The sequence below is a fragment of the Anopheles funestus genome (assembly GCF_943734845.2).
Source record: "Anopheles funestus chromosome X unlocalized genomic scaffold, idAnoFuneDA-416_04 X_unloc_19, whole genome shotgun sequence".
NCBI classification, from domain to species: Eukaryota; Metazoa; Arthropoda; class Insecta; order Diptera; family Culicidae; genus Anopheles; species Anopheles funestus.
In genome coordinates, this window is record NW_026045138.1 from 24,651 (window position 1) to 40,772 (window position 16,122).

Here is a 16,122-nt window from a genome sequence, read left to right on the forward strand (position 1 = left end):
AAAAAAAATTACCCTTGGCTTTGCCCCGTAAAATTTTACCCATTTTGCCACTTTGGATCCTTATAACTCGGTCAGTTTCCAATGGATCTTCAATTGTAGCACATATTTGGATAGATCTGGTCATTAGCTACCAAAAGTTATTCTACGCCGATGTGCTAAGTTGTCTGTGGAAAAAGTTATTCGAGGTACAAAGACTTAACATTTTCTCAACTTTTCCAAAAAATTCCTCATTTTGCCACTTTGGATCCTTATAACTCGGTCAGTTTCCAATGGATCTTCAATTGTAGCACATATTTGGATAGATCTGGTCATTAGCTACCAAAAGTTATTCTACGCCGATGTGCTAAGTTGTCTGTGGAAAAAGTTATTCGAGGTACAAAGACTTAACATTTTCTCAACTTTTCCAAAAAATTCCTCATTTTGCCACTTTGGATGCTTATAACTCGGTCAGTTTCCAATGGATCTTCAATTGTAGCACATATTTGGATAGATCTGGTCATTAGCTACCAAAAGTTATTCTACGCCGATGTGCTAAGTTGTCTGTGGAAAAAGTTATTTCAGGTACAAAGACTTAACATTTTCTCAACTTTTCCAAAAAAATTCCTCATTTTGCCACTTTGGATGCTTATAACTCGGACAGTTTCCAATGGATCTTCAATTGTAGCACATATTTGGATAGATCTGGTCATTAGCTACCAAAAGTTATTCTACGCCGATGTGCTAAGTTGTCTGTGGAAAAAGTTATTTGAGGTACAAAGACTTAACATTTTCTCAATTTTTCTAAAAAAATTCCTCATTTTGCCACTTTGAATGCTTATAACTCGGTCAGTTTCCAATGGATCTTCAATTGTAGCACATATTTGGATAGATCTGGTCATTAGCTACCAAAAGTTATTCTACGCCGATGTGCTAAATTGTCTGTGGAAAAAGTTATTCGAGGTACAAAGACTTAACATTTTCTCAACTTTTCCAAAAAAATTCCTCATTTTGCCACTTTGGATGCTTATAACTCGGTCAGTTTCCAATGGATCTTCAATTGTAGCACATATTTGGATAGATCTGGTCATTAGCTACCAAAAGTTATTCTACGCCGATGTGCTAAGTTGTCTGTGGAAAAAGTTATTCGAGGTACAAAGACTTAACATTTTCTCAACTTTTCCAAAAAAATTCCTCATTTTGCCACTTTGGATGCTTATAACTCGGTCAGTTTCCAATGGATCTTCAATTGTAGCACATATTTGGATAGATCTGGTCATTAGCTACCAAAAGTTATTCTACGCCGATGTGCTAAGTTGTCTGTGGAAAAAGTTATTCGAGGTACAAAGACTTAACATTTTCTCAACTTTTCCAAAAAAATTCCTCATTTTGCCACTTTGGATGCTTATAACTCGGTCAGTTTCCAATGGATCTTCAATTGTAGCACATATTTGGATAGATCTGGTCATTAGCTACCAAAAATTATTCTACGCCGATGTGCTAAGTTGTCTGTGAAAAAAGTTATTCGAGGTACAAAGACTTAACATTTTCTCAACTTTTCCAAAAAAATTCCTCATTTTGCCACTTTGGATGCTTATAACTCGGTCAGTTTCCAATAGATCTTCAATTGTAGCACATATTTGGATAGATCTGGTCATTAGCTACCAAAAGTTATTCTACGCCGATGTGCTAAGTTGTCTGTGGAAAAAGTTATTCGAGGTACAAAGACTTAACATTTTCTCAACTTTTCCAAAAAAATTCCTCATTTTGCCACTTTGGATGCTTATAACTCGGTCAGTTTCCAATGGATCTTCAATTGTAGCACATATTTGGATAGATCTGCTCATCAGCTACCAAAAGTTATTCTACGCCGATGTGCTAAGTTGTCTGTGGAAAAAGTTATTCGAGGTACAAAGACCTAAAATTTTCTCAATTTTTCCTAAAAAATTCCTCATTTTGCCACTTTGGATGCTTATAACTCGGTCAGTTTCCAATGGATCTTCAATTGTAGCACATATTTGGATAGATCTTGTCATTAGCTACCAAAAGTTATTCTACGCCGATGTGCTAAGTTGTCTGTGGAAAAAGTTATTCGAGGTACAAAGACTTAACATTTTCTCAATTTTTCCTAAAAAATTCCTCATTTTGCCACTTTGGATGCTTATAACTCGGTCAGTTTCCAATGGATCTTCAATTGTAGCACATATTTGGATAGATCTGGTCATTAGCTACCAAAAGTTATTCTACGCCGATGTGCTAAGTTGTCTGTGAAAAAAGTTATTCGAGGTACAAAGACTTAACATTTTCTCAACTTTTCCAAAAAAATTCCTCATTTTGCCACTTTGGGTGCTTATAACTCAGTCAGTTTCCAATGGATCTTCAATTGTAGCACATATTTGGATAGATCTGGTCATTAGCTACCAAAAGTTATTCTACGCCGATGTGCTAAGTTGTCTGTGGAAAAAGTTATTCGAGGTACAAAGACTTAACATTTTCTCAACTTTTCCAAAAAAATTCCTCATTTTGCCACTTTGGGTGCTTATATTTCGGTCAGTTTCCAATGGATCTTCAATTGTAGCACATATTTGGATAGATCTGGTCATTAGCTACCAAAAGTTATTCTACGCCGATGTGCTAAGTTGTCTGTGAAAAAAGTTATTCGAGGTACAAAGACTTAACATTTTCTCAACTTTTCCAAAAAAATTCCTCATTTTGCCACTTTGGATGCTTATAACTCGGTCAGTTTCCAATGGATCTTCAATTGTAACACAGATTTGGAAAGATCTGCTCATCAGCTACCAAAAGTTATTCTACGCCGATGTGCTAAGTTGTCTGTGGAAAAAGTTATTCGAGGTACAAAGACTTAACATTTTCTCAACTTTTCCAAAAAAATTCCTCATTTTGCCACTTTGGATGCTTATAACTCGGTCAGTTTCCAATGGATCTTCAATTGTAGCACATATTTGGATAGATCTGGTCATTAGCTACCAAAAGTTATTCTACGCCGATGTGCTAAGTTGTCTGTGGAAAAAGTTATTCGAGGTACAAAGACTTAACATTTTCTCAACTTTTCCAAAAAAATTCCTCATTTTGCCACTTTGGATGCTTATAACTCGGTCAGTTTCCAATGGATCTTCAATTGTAGCACATATTTGGATAGATCTGGTCATTAGCTACCAAAAGTTATTCTACGCCGATGTGCTAAGTTGTCTGTGGAAAAAGTTATTCGAGGTACAAAGACTTAACATTTTCTCAACTTTTCCAAAAAAATTCCTCATTTTGCCACTTTGGATGCTTATAACTCGGTCAGTTTCCAATGGATCTTCAATTGTAGCACATATTTGGATAGATCTGGTCATTAGCTACCAAAAGTTATTCTACGCCGATGTGCTAAGTTGTCTGTGGAAAAAGTTATTCGAGGTACAAAGACTTAACATTTTCTCAACTTTTCCAAAAAAATTCCTCATTTTGCCACTTTGGATGCTTATAACTCGGTCAGTTTCCAATGGATCTTCAATTGTAGCACATATTTGGATAGATCTGGTCATTAGCTACCAAAAGTTATTCTACGCCGATGTGCTAAGTTGTCTGTGGAAAAAGTTATTCGAGGTACAAAGACTTAACATTTTCTCAACTTTTCCAAAAAAATTCCTCATTTTGCCACTTTGGATGCTTATAACTCGGTCAGTTTCCAATGGATCTTCAATTGTAGCACATATTTGGATAGATCTGGTCATTAGCTACCAAAAGTTATTCTACGCCGATGTGCTAAGTTGTCTGTGGAAAAAGTTATTCGAGGTACAAAGACTTAACATTTTCTCAACTTTTCCAAAAAAATTCCTCATTTTGCCACTTTGGGTGCTTATAACTCGGTCAGTTTCCAATGGATCTTCAATTGTAGCACATATTTGGATAGATCTGGTCATTAGCTACCAAAAGTTATTCTACGCCGATGTGCTAAGTTGTCTGTGGAAAAAGTTATTCGAGGTACAAAGACTTAACATTTTCTCAACTTTTCCAAAAAAATTCCTCATTTTGCCACTTTGGATGCTTATAACTCGGTCAGTTTCCAATGGATCTTCAATTGTAGCACATATTTGGATAGATCTGGTCATTAGCTACCAAAAGTTATTCTACGCCGATGTGCTAAGTTGTCTGTGGAAAAAGTTATTCGAGGTACAAAGACTTAACATTTTCTCAACTTTTCCAAAAAAATTCCTCATTTTGCCACTTTGGATGCTTATAACTCGGACAGTTTCCAATGGATCTTCAATTGTAGCACATATTTGGATAGATCTGGTCATTAGCTACCAAAAGTTATTCTACGCCGATGTGCTAAGTTGTCTGTGGAAAAAGTTATTCGAGGTACAAAGACTTAACATTTTCTCAACTTTTCCAAAAAAATTCCTCATTTTGCCACTTTGGATGCTTATAACTCGGTCGGTTTCCAATGGATCTTCAATTGTAGCACATATTTGGATGGATCTGGTCATTAGCTACCAAAAGTTATTCTACGCTGATGTGCTAAGTTGTCTGTGGAAAAAGTTATTCGAGGTACAAAGACTTAACATTTTCTCAACTTTTCCAAAAAAATTCCTCATTTTGCCACTTTGGATGCTTATAACTCGGTCAGTTTCCAATGGATCTTCAATTGTAGAACATATTTGGATAGATCTAGTCATTAGCTACCAAAAGTTATTCTACGCCGATGTGCTAAGTTGTCTGTGGAAAAAGTTATTCGAGGTACAAAGACTTAACATTTTCTCAACTTTTCCAAAAAAATTCCTCATTTTGCCACTTTGGATGCTTATAACTCGGTCAGTTTCCAATGGATCTTCAATTGTAGCACATATTTGGATAGATCTGGTCATTAGCTACCAAAAGTTATTCTACGCCGATGTGCTAAGTTGTCTGTGGAAAAAGTTATTCGAGGTACAAAGACTTAACATTTTCTCAACTTTTCCAAAAAAATTCCTCATTTTGCCACTTTGGATGCTTATAACTCGGTCAGTTTCCAATGGATCTTCAATTGTAGCACATATTTGGATAGATCTGGTCATTAGCTACCAAAAGTTATTCTACGCCGATGTGCTAAGTTGTCTGTGGAAAAAGTTATTCGAGGTACAAAGACTTAACATTTTCTCAACTTTTCCAAAAAAATTCCTCATTTTGCCACTTTGGATGCTTATAACTCGGTCGGTTTCCAATGGATCTTCAATTGTAGCACATATTTGGATAGATCTGGTCATTAGCTACCAAAAGTTATTCTACGCCGATGTGCTAAGTTGTCTGTGGAAAAAGTTATTCGAGGTACAAAGACTTAACATTTTCTCAACTTTTCCAAAAAAATTCCTCATTTTGCCACTTTGGATGCTTATAACTCGGTCAGTTTCCAATGGATCTTCAATTGTAGCACATATTTGGATAGATCTGGTCATTAGCTACCAAAAGTTATTCTACGCCGATGTGCTAAGTTGTCTGTGGAAAAAGTTATTCGAGGTACAAAGACTTAACATTTTCTCAACTTTTCCAAAAAAATTCCTCATTTTGCCACTTTGGGTGCTTATAACTCGGTCAGTTTCCAATGGATCTTCAATTGTAGCACATATTTGGATAGATCTGGTCATTAGCTACCAAAAGTTATTCTACGCCGATGTGCTAAGTTGTCTGTGGAAAAAGTTATTCGAGGTACAAAGACTTAACATTTTCTCAACTTTTCCAAAAAAATTCCTCATTTTGCCACTTTGGATGCTTATAACTCGGTCAGTTTCCAATGGATCTTCAATTGTAGCACATATTTGGATAGATCTGATCATTAGCTACCAAAAGTTATTCTACGCCGATGTGCTAAGTTGTCTGTGGAAAAAGTTATTCGAGGTACAAAGACTTAACAATTTCTCAACTTTTCCAAAAAAATTCCTCATTTTGCCACTTTGGATGCTTATAACTCGGTCAGTTTCCAATGGATCTTCAATTGTAGCACATATTTGGATAGATCTGGTCATTAACTACCAAAAGTTATTCTACGCCGATGTGCTAAGTTGTCTGTGGAAAAAGTTATTCGAGGTACAAAGACTTAACATTTTCTCAACTTTTCCAAAAAAATTCCTCATTTTGCCACTTTGGATGCTTATAACTCGGTCAGTTTCCAATGGATCTTCAAATGTAGCATATATTTGGATAGATCTGGTCATTAACTACCAAAAGTTATTCTACGCCGATGTGCTAAGTTGTCTGTGGACAAAGTTATTCGAGGTACAAAGACTTAACATTTTCTCAACTTTTCCAAAAAAATTCCTCATTTTGCCACTTTGGATGCTTATAACTCGGTCAGTTTCCAATGGATCTTCAATTGTAGCACATATTTGGATAGATCTGGTCATTAGCTACCAAAAGTTATTCTACGCCGATGCGCTAAGTTGTCTGTGGAAAAAGTTATTCGAGGTACAAAGACTTAACATTTTCTCAACTTTTCCAAAAAAATTCCTCATTTTGCCACTTTGGATGCTTATAACTCGGTCAGTTTCCAATGGATCTTCAATTGTAGCACATATTTGGATAGATCTGGTCATTAGCTACCAAAAGTTATTCTACGCCGATGTGCTAAGTTGTCTGTGGAAAAAGTTATTCGAGGTACAAAGACTTAACATTTTCTCAACTTTTCCAAAAAAATTCCTCATTTTGCCACTTTGGATGCTTATAACTCGGTCAGTTTCCAATGGATCTTCAATTGTAGCACATATTTGGATAGATCTGGTCATTAGCTACCAAAAGTTATTCTACGCCGATGTGCTAAGTTGTCTGTGGAAAAAGTTATTCGAGGTACAAAGACTTAACATTTTCTCAACTTTTCCAAAAAAATTCCTCATTTTGCCACTTTGGATGCTTATAACTCGGTCAGTTTCCAATGGATCTTCAATTGTAACACAGATTTGGAAAGATCTGCTCATCAGCTACCAAAAGTTATTCTACGCCGATGTGCTAAATTGTCTGTGGAAAAAGTTATTCGAGGTACAAAGACTTAACATTTTCTCAACTTTTCCAAAAAAATTCCTCATTTTGCCACTTTGGATGCTTATAACTCGTTCAGTTTCCAATGGATCTTCAATTGTAGCACATATTTGGATAGATCTGGTCATTAGCTACCAAAAGTTATTCTACGCCGATGTGCTAAGTTGTCTGTGGAAAAAGTTATTCGAGGTACAAAGACTTAACATTTTCTCAACTTTTCCAAAAAAATTCCTCATTTTGCCACTTTGGATGCTTATAACTCGGTCAGTTTCCAATGGATCTTCAATTGTAACACAGATTTGGAAAGATCTGCTCATCAGCTACCAAAAGTTATTCTACGCCGATGTGCTAAGTTGTCTGTGGAAAAAGTTATTCGAGGTACAAAGACTTAACATTTTCTCAACTTTTCCAAAAAAATTCCTCATTTTGCCACTTTGGATGCTTATAACTCGGTCAGTTTCCAATGGATCTTCAATTGTAGCACATATTTGGATAGATCTGGTCATTAGCTACCAAAAGTTATTCTACGCCGATGTGCTAAGTTGTCTGTGGAAAAAGTTATTCGAGGTACAAAGACTTAACATTTTCTCAACTTTTCCAAAAAATTCCTCATTTTGCCACTTTGGATCCTTATAACTCGGTCAGTTTCCAATGGATCTTCAATTGTAGCACATATTTGGATAGATCTGGTCATTAGCTACCAAAAGTTATTCTACGCCGATGTGCTAAGTTGTCTGTGGAAAAAGTTATTCGAGGTACAAAGACTTAACATTTTCTCAACTTTTCCAAAAAAATTCCTCATTTTGCCACTTTGGATGCTTATAACTCGGTCAGTTTCCAATGGATCTTCAATTGTAACACAGATTTGGAAAGATCTGCTCATCAGCTACCAAAAGTTATTCTACGCCGATGTGCTAAGTTGTCTGTGGAAAAAGTTATTCGAGGTACAAAGACTTAACATTTTCTCAACTTTTCCAAAAAAAACTCCTCATTTTGCCACTTTGGATGCTTATAACTCGGTCAGTTTCCAATGGATCTTCAATTGTAGCACATATTTGGATAGATCTGGTCATTAGCTACCAAAAGTTATTCTACGCCGATGTGCTAAGTTGTCTGTGGAAAAAGTTATTCGAGGTACAAAGACTTAACATTTTCTCAACTTTTCCAAAAAATTCCTCATTTTGCCACTTTGGATGCTTATAACTCGGTCAGTTTCCAATGTATCTTCAATTGTAGCACATATTTGGATAGATCTGGTCATTAGCTACCAAAAGTTATTCTACGCCGATGTGCTAAGTTGTCTGTGGAAAAAGTTATTCGAGGTACAAAGACTTAACATTTTCTCAACTTTTCCAAAAAAACTCCTCATTTTGCCACTTTGGATGCTTATAACTCGGTCAGTTTCCAATGGATCTTCAATTATAGCACATATTTGGATAGATCTGGTCATTAGCTACCAAAAGTTATTCTACGCCGATGTGCTTAGTTGTCTGTGGAAAAAGTTATTCGAGGTACAAAGACTTAACATTTTCTCAATTTTTCTAAAAAAATTCCTCATTTTGCCACTTTGGATGCTTATAACTCGGTCAGTTTCCAATGGATCTTCAATTGTAGCACATATTTGGATAGATCTGGTCATTAGCTACCAAAAGTTATTCTACGCCGATGTGCTAAGTTGTCTGTGGAAAAAGTTATTCGAGGTACAAAGACTTAACATTTTCTCAACTTTTCCAAAAAAATTCCTCATTTTGCCACTTTGGATGCTTATAACTCGGACAGTTTCCAATGGATCTTCAATTGTAGCACATATTTGGATAGATCTGGTCATTAGCTACCAAAAGTTATTCTACGCCGATGTGCTAAGTTGTCTGTGGAAAAAGTTATTTGAGGTACAAAGACTTAACATTTTCTCAATTTTTCTAAAAAAATTCCTCATTTTGCCACTTTGGATGCTTATAACTCGGTCAGTTTCCAATGGATCTTCAATTGTAGCACATATTTGGATAGATCTGGTCATTAGCTACCAAAAGTTATTCTACGCTGATGTGCTAAGTTGTCTGTGGAAAAAGTTATTCGAGGTACAAAGTCTTAACATTTTCTCAACTTTTCCAAAAAATTCCTCATTTTGCCACTTTGGATGCTTATAACTCGGTCAGTTTCCAATGGATCTTCAATTGTAGCACATATTTGGATAGATCTGGTCATTAGCTACCAAAAGTTATTCTACGCCGATGTGCTAAGTTGTCTGTGGAAAAAGTTATTCGAGGTACAAAGACTTAACATTTTCTCAACTTTTCCAAAAAAATTCCTCATTTTGCCACTTTGGATGCTTATAACTCGGTCAGTTTCCAATGGATCTTCAATTGTAGCACATATTTGGATAGATCTGGTCATTAGCTACCAAAAGTTATTCTACGCCGATGTGCTAAGTTGTCTGTGGAAAAAGTTATTCGAGGTACAAAGACTTAACATTTTCTCAACTTTTCCAAAAAAATTCCTCATTTTGCCACTTTGGATGCTTATAACTCGGTCAGTTTCCAATGGATCTTCAATTGTAGCACATATTTGGATAGATCTGGTCATTAGCTACCAAAAGTTATTCTACGCCGATGTGCTAAGTTGTCTGTGGAAAAAGTTATTCGAGGTACAAAGACTTAACATTTTCTCAACTTTTCCAAAAAAAATTCCTCATTTTGCCACTTTGGATGCTTATAACTCGGTCAGTTTCCAATGGATCTTCAATTGTAGCACATATTTGGATAGATCTGATCATTAGCTACCAAAAGTTATTCTACGCCGATGTGCTAAGTTGTCTGTGGAAAAAGTTATTCGAGGTACAAAGACTTAACATTTTCTCAACTTTTCCAAAAAAATTCCTCATTTTGCCACTTTGGATGCTTATAACTCGGTCAGTTTCCAATGGATCTTCAATTGTAGCACATATTTGGATAGATCTGGTCATTAGCTACCGAAAGTTATTCTACGCCGATGTGCTAAGTTGTCTGTGGAAAAAGTTATTCGAGGTACAAAGACTTAACATTTTCTCAATTTTTCCAAAAAAATTCCTCATTTTGCCACTTTGGATGCTTATAACTCGGTCAGTTTCCAATGGATCTTCAATTGTAGCACATATTTGGATAGATCTGCTCATCAGCTACCAAAAGTTATTCTACGCCGATGTGCTAAGTTGTCTGTGGAAAAAGTTATTCGAAAAAGTAGCTTCTAATACTTTGAATGGCTTATACGAATTGCCTACCTTCAGGCTGATTTCTCGCGATTCGCATTTCAATTTCTATTTTTGACTATATCTCAGTCATTTACCGACCGATTTTGGATTTTCTTTGTGATTTGGATAGATCTCGATAAATGCAAGCTAAAAGTCTTCCACGACCATGTGCTCCGATGTCGGGCAAAAAAGTTATTCGCGACCTAAACTTTTTCTTTCACCTGCCATAACTCGGTCAATTTTCAACATTTTCTCGATCTTTCTTCAGAATTAGATGCGTCTCGTGACGCGCTACAAAAAGTTGTTCCACGACCATGCGCTCCGATGCCGGGCAAAAAAGTTATTCGCGGTACAAAGTTTGGTGCACCAACTGTTGTTTTCCATACAAAATGTTCACATTTGCACCTATTCTTCGATGTAACTCGGTGAATTTTCAACATTTTTCCAAAATTTCTTCTGTTTTAGTTACATCTCGTGAAATTCTACCAAAAAGTATTCTACACCCATGTGCTCAGACGTAGGGCACAAAAGTTATTCGCGAAAAACCTCTATTTCAACCTATTTCAACCCCGTTCAACCCCGGTGCCACGTTTCAACCTATTTTTGCCCATATCTCAGTCATTTACCGACCGATTTTGGATTTTCTTTGTGATTTGGATAGATCTCGACAAATGCAAGCTAAAAGTCTTCCACGACCATGTGCTCCGATGTCGGGCAAAAAAGTTATTCGCGACCTAAGCTTTTTCTTTCACCTGCCATAACTCGGCCAATTTTCAACATTTTCTCGATCTTTCTTCAGAATTAGATGCGTCTCGTGACGCGCTACAAAAAGTTGTTCCACGACCATGCGCTCCGATGCCGGGCAAAAAAGTTATTCGCGGTACAAAGTTTGGTGCACCAGCTGTTGTTTTCCATACAAAATGTTCACATTTGCACCTATTCTTCGATGTAACTCGGTGAATTTTCAACATTTTTCCAAAATTTCTTCTGTTTTAGTTACATCTCGTGAAATTCTACCAAAAAGTATTCTACACCCATGTGCTCAGACGTAGGGCACAAAAGTTATTCGCGAAAAACCTCTATTTCAACCTATTTCAACCCCGTTCAACCCCGGTGCCACGTTTCAACCTATTTTTGCCCATATCTCAGTCATTTACCGACCGATTTTGGATTTTCTTTGTGATTTGGATAGATCTCGACAAATGCAAGCTAAAAGTCTTCCACGACCATGTGCTCCGATGTCGGGCAAAAAAGTTATTCGCGACCTAAGCTTTTTCTTTCACCTGCCATAACTCGGCCAATTTTCAACATTTTCTCGATCTTTCTTCAGAATTAGATGCGTCTCGTGACGCGCTACAAAAAGTTGTTCCACGACCATGCGCTCCGATGCCGGGCAAAAAAGTTATTCGCGGTACAAAGTTTGGTGCACCAGCTGTTGTTTTCCATACAAAATGTTCACATTTGCACCTATTCTTCGATGTAACTCGGTGAATTTTCAACATTTTTCCAAAATTTCTTCTGTTTTAGTTACATCTCGTGAAATTCTACCAAAAAGTATTCTACACCCATGTGCTCAGACGTAGGGCACAAAAGTTATTCGCGAAAAACCTGTTTTATGTACCGATTTGTGTCCACCGAGTAAGGTGCCTATTTCAACCCCGTTCAACCCCGGTGCCACGTTTCAACCTATTTTTGCCCATATCTCAGTCATTTACCGACCGATTTTGGATTTTCTTTGTGATTTGGATAGATCTCGACAAATGCAAGCTAAAAGTCTCCCACGACCATGTGCTCCGATGTCGGGCAAAAAAGTTATTCGCGACCTAAGCTTTTTCTTTCACCTGCCATAACTCGGCCAATTTTCAACATTTTCTCGATCTTTTTTCAAAATTAGATGCGTCTTGTGACGCGCTACAAAAAGTTGTTCCACGACCATGCGCTCCGATGCCGGGCAAAAAAGTTATTCGCGGTACAAAGTTTGGTGCACCAACTGTTGTTTTCCATACAAAATGTTCACATTTGCACCTATTCTTCGATGTAACTCGGTGAATTTTCAACATTTTTCCAAAATTTCTTCTGTTTTAGTTACATCTCGTGAAATTCTACCAAAAAGTATTCTACACCCATGTGCTCAGACGTAGGGCACAAAAGTTATTCGCGAAAAACCTCTATTTCAACCTATTTCAACCCCGTTCAACCCCGGTGCCACGTTTCAACCTATTTTTGCCCATATCTCAGTCATTTACCGACCGATTTTGGATTTTCTTTGTGATTTGGATAGATCTCGACAAATGCAAGCTAAAAGTCTTCCACGACCATGTGCTCCGATGTCGGGCAAAAAAGTTATTCGCGACCTAAGCTTTTTCTTTCACCTGCCATAACTCGGCCAATTTTCAACATTTTCTCGATCTTTCTTCAGAATTAGATGCGTCTCGTGACGCGCTACAAAAAGTTGTTCCACGACCATGCGCTCCGATGCCGGGCAAAAAAGTTATTCGCGGTACAAAGTTTGGTGCACCAAGTGTTGTCTTCCATGCAAAATGTTCACATTTGCACCTATTCTTCGATGTAACTCGGTGAATTTTCAACATTTTTCCAAAATTTCTTCTGTTTTAGTTACATCTCGTGAAATTCTACCAAAAAGTATTCTACACCCATGTGCTCAGACGTAGGGCACAAAAGTTATTCGCGAAAAACCTGTTTTATGTACCGATTTGTGTCCACCGAGTAAGGTGCCTATTTCAACCCCGTTCAACCCCGGTGCCACGTTTCAACCTATTTTTGCCCATATCTCAGTCATTTACCGACCGATTTTGGATTTTCTTTGTGATTTGGATAGATCTCGACAAATGCAAGCTAAAAGTCTTCCACGACCATGTGCTCCGATGTCGGGCAAAAAAGTTATTCGCGACCTAAGCTTTTTCTTTCACCTGCCATAACTCGGTCAATTTTCAACACTTTCTCGATCTTTCTTCAGAATTAGATGCGTCTCGTGACGCGCTACAAAAAGTTGTTCCACGACAATGCGCTCCGATGCCGGGCAAAAAAGTTATTCGCGGTACAAAGTTTGGTGCACCAAGTGTTGTCTTCCATGCAAAATGTTCACATTTGCACCTATTCTTCGATGTAACTCGGTGAATTTTCAACATTTTTCCAAAATTTCTTCTGTTTTAGTTACATCTCGTGAAATTCTACCAAAAAGTATTCTACACCCATGTGCTCAGACGTAGGGCACAAAAGTTATTCGCGAAAAACCTGTTTTATGTACCGATTTGTGTCCACCGAGTAAGGTGCCTATTTCAACCCCGTTCAACCCCGGTGCCACGTTTCAACCTATTTTTGCCCATATCTCAGTCATTTACCGACCGATTTTGGATTTTCTTTGTGATTTGGATAGATCTCGACAAATGCAAGCTAAAAGTCTTCCACGACCATGTGCTCCGATGTCGGGCAAAAAAGTTATTCGCGACCTAAGCTTTTTCTTTCACCTGCCATAACTCGGTCAATTTTCAACACTTTCTCGATCTTTCTTCAGAATTAGATGCGTCTCGTGACGCGCTACAAAAAGTTGTTCCACGACAATGCGCTCCGATGCCGGGCAAAAAAGTTATTCGCGGTACAAAGTTTGGTGCACCAAGTGTTGTCTTCCATACAAAATGTTCAATGTACGGGTACCCGACTCTAGTAAAAAAGTGAAATTTTTTACTAGTTACCAACTTTTGCAAATTATCATCGGATATCACTTTTCATGGTCTATAGTAAGTTCTTATCACGTTTTAGTAGTTTTTGAAAAAAAAATTTTTTTGAACTTTTCAAAATTTTGCAAAACCAAAACTTTTTAGGCGGTTTTTTGTATGGAGCGTTACTAGTCTAGGGGTCACTTTTTGACCAAAAAACCACTATATATCATTCGAAAGATAATTTCAAGGGCTACAAAAAATTGTTCTACGGCACCCCCGTCCGACGTCTAGTATTCGAGTTATTGGCCAAAAACCGCCACTTGAGCGATTTTTCAACCAGGGTTCCCGACTCTAGTAAAAAAGTGAAATTTTTCACGATTGACCAAGTGTTGCAAATGACCATCGGATTTCACTTTTCATGGTCTAAAGTGTGTCCTGATCACGTTTTGGTAGTTTTTGGAAAATTGGTTTTGACGAAAATTTCAAAATTTTGCAAAAAAAATTTTTTGTAGGCGCTTTTTTGTATGGAGCGTTACTAGTCTAGGGGTCACTTTTTGACCAAAAAACCACTATATATCATTCGAAAGATAATTTCAAGGGCTACAAAAAATTGTTCTACGGCACCCCCGTCCGACGTCTAGTATTCGAGTTATTGGCCAAAAACCGCCACTTGAACGATTTTTCAACCAGGGTTCCCGACTCTAGTAAAAAAGTGAAATTTTTCTCGATTGACCAAGTGTTGCAAATGACCATCGGATTTCACTTTTCATGGTCTAAAGTGTGTCCTGATCACGTTTTGGTAGTTTTTGGAAAATTGGTTTTGACGAAAATTTCAAAATTTTGCAAAAAAAATTTTTTGTAGGCGCTTTTTTGTATGGAGCGTTACTAGTCTAGGGGTCACTTTTTGACCAAAAAACCACTATATATCATTCGAAAGATAATTTCAAGGGCTACAAAAAATTGTTCTACGGCACCCCCGTCCGACGTCTAGTATTCGAGTTATTGGCCAAAAACCGCCACTTGAGCGATTTTTCAACCAGGGTTCCCGACTCTAGTAAAAAAGTGAAATTTTTCTCGATTGACCAAGTGTTGCAAATGACCATCGGATTTCACTTTTCATGGTCTAAAGTGTGTCCTGATCACGTTTTGGTAGTTTTTGGAAAATTGGTTTTGACGAAAATTTCAAAATTTTGCAAAAAAAATTTTTTGTAGGCGCTTTTTTGTATGGAGCGTTACTAGTCTAGGGGTCACTTTTTGACCAAAAAACCACTATATATCATTCGAAAGATAATTTCAAGGGCTACAAAAAATTGTTCTACGGCACCCCCGTCCGACGTCTAGTATTCGAGTTATTGGCCAAAAACCGCCACTTGAACGATTTTTCAACCAGGGTTCCCGACTCTAGTAAAAAAGTGAAATTTTTCTCGATTGACCAAGTGTTGCAAATGACCATCGGATTTCACTTTTCATGGTCTAAAGTGTGTCCTGATCACGTTTTGGTAGTTTTTGGAAAATTGGTTTTGACGAAAATTTCAAAATTTTGCAAAAAAAATTTTTTGTAGGCGCTTTTTTGTATGGAGCGTTACTAGTCTAGGGGTCACTTTTTGACCAAAAAACCACTATATATCATTCGAAAGATAATTTCAAGGGCTACAAAAAATTGTTCTACGGCACCCCCGTCCGACGTCTAGTATTCGAGTTATTGGCCAAAAACCGCCACTTGAGCGATTTTTCAACCAGGGTTCCCGACTCTAGTAAAAAAGTGAAATTTTTCTCGATTGACCAAGTGTTGCAAATGACCATCGGATTTCACTTTTCATGGTCTAAAGTGTGTCCTGATCACGTTTTGGTAGTTTTTGGAAAATTGGTTTTGACGAAAATTTCAAAATTTTGCAAAAAAAATTTTTTGTAGGCGCTTTTTTGTATGGAGCGTTACTAGTCTAGGGGTCACTTTTTGACCAAAAAACCACTATATATCATTCGAAAGATAATTTCAAGGGCTACAAAAAATTGTTCTACGGCACCCCCGTCCGACGTCTAGTATTCGAGTTATTGGCCAAAAACCGCCACTTGAACGATTTTTCAACCAGGGTTCCCGACTCTAGTAAAAAAGTGAAATTTTTCTCGATTGACCAAGTGTTGCAAATGACCATCGGATTTCACTTTTCATGGTCTAAAGTGTGTCCTGATCACGTTTTGGTAGTTTTTGGAAAATTGGTTTTGACGAAA

At 37.3% G+C, this 16,122-nt stretch overlaps 1 protein-coding gene across 10 annotated transcripts in view; it reads left to right on the plus strand.

Moving 5' to 3' along the window:
- The first annotated feature begins 494 nt into the window (after positions 1 to 494).
- Positions 495 to 16,122, plus strand: part of LOC125773054 (uncharacterized) — a 99,088-nt gene continuing 83,460 nt past the window's right edge. The window contains exons 1-3 of one of the 10 annotated variants that reach the window (XR_007419870.1): positions 4,906 to 6,420; positions 8,122 to 8,498; positions 9,632 to 10,335. Coding sequence is in view for 4 of the 10 variants with exons in the window: in XM_049444228.1 (XP_049300185.1) it covers positions 4,969 to 6,420; positions 8,499 to 9,134 (2,088 nt within the window). In the remaining 6 variants the exon portion in view is untranslated. The other 9 variants (XM_049444237.1, XR_007419871.1, XR_007419869.1 and 6 more) reach the window with 9 other exon arrangements.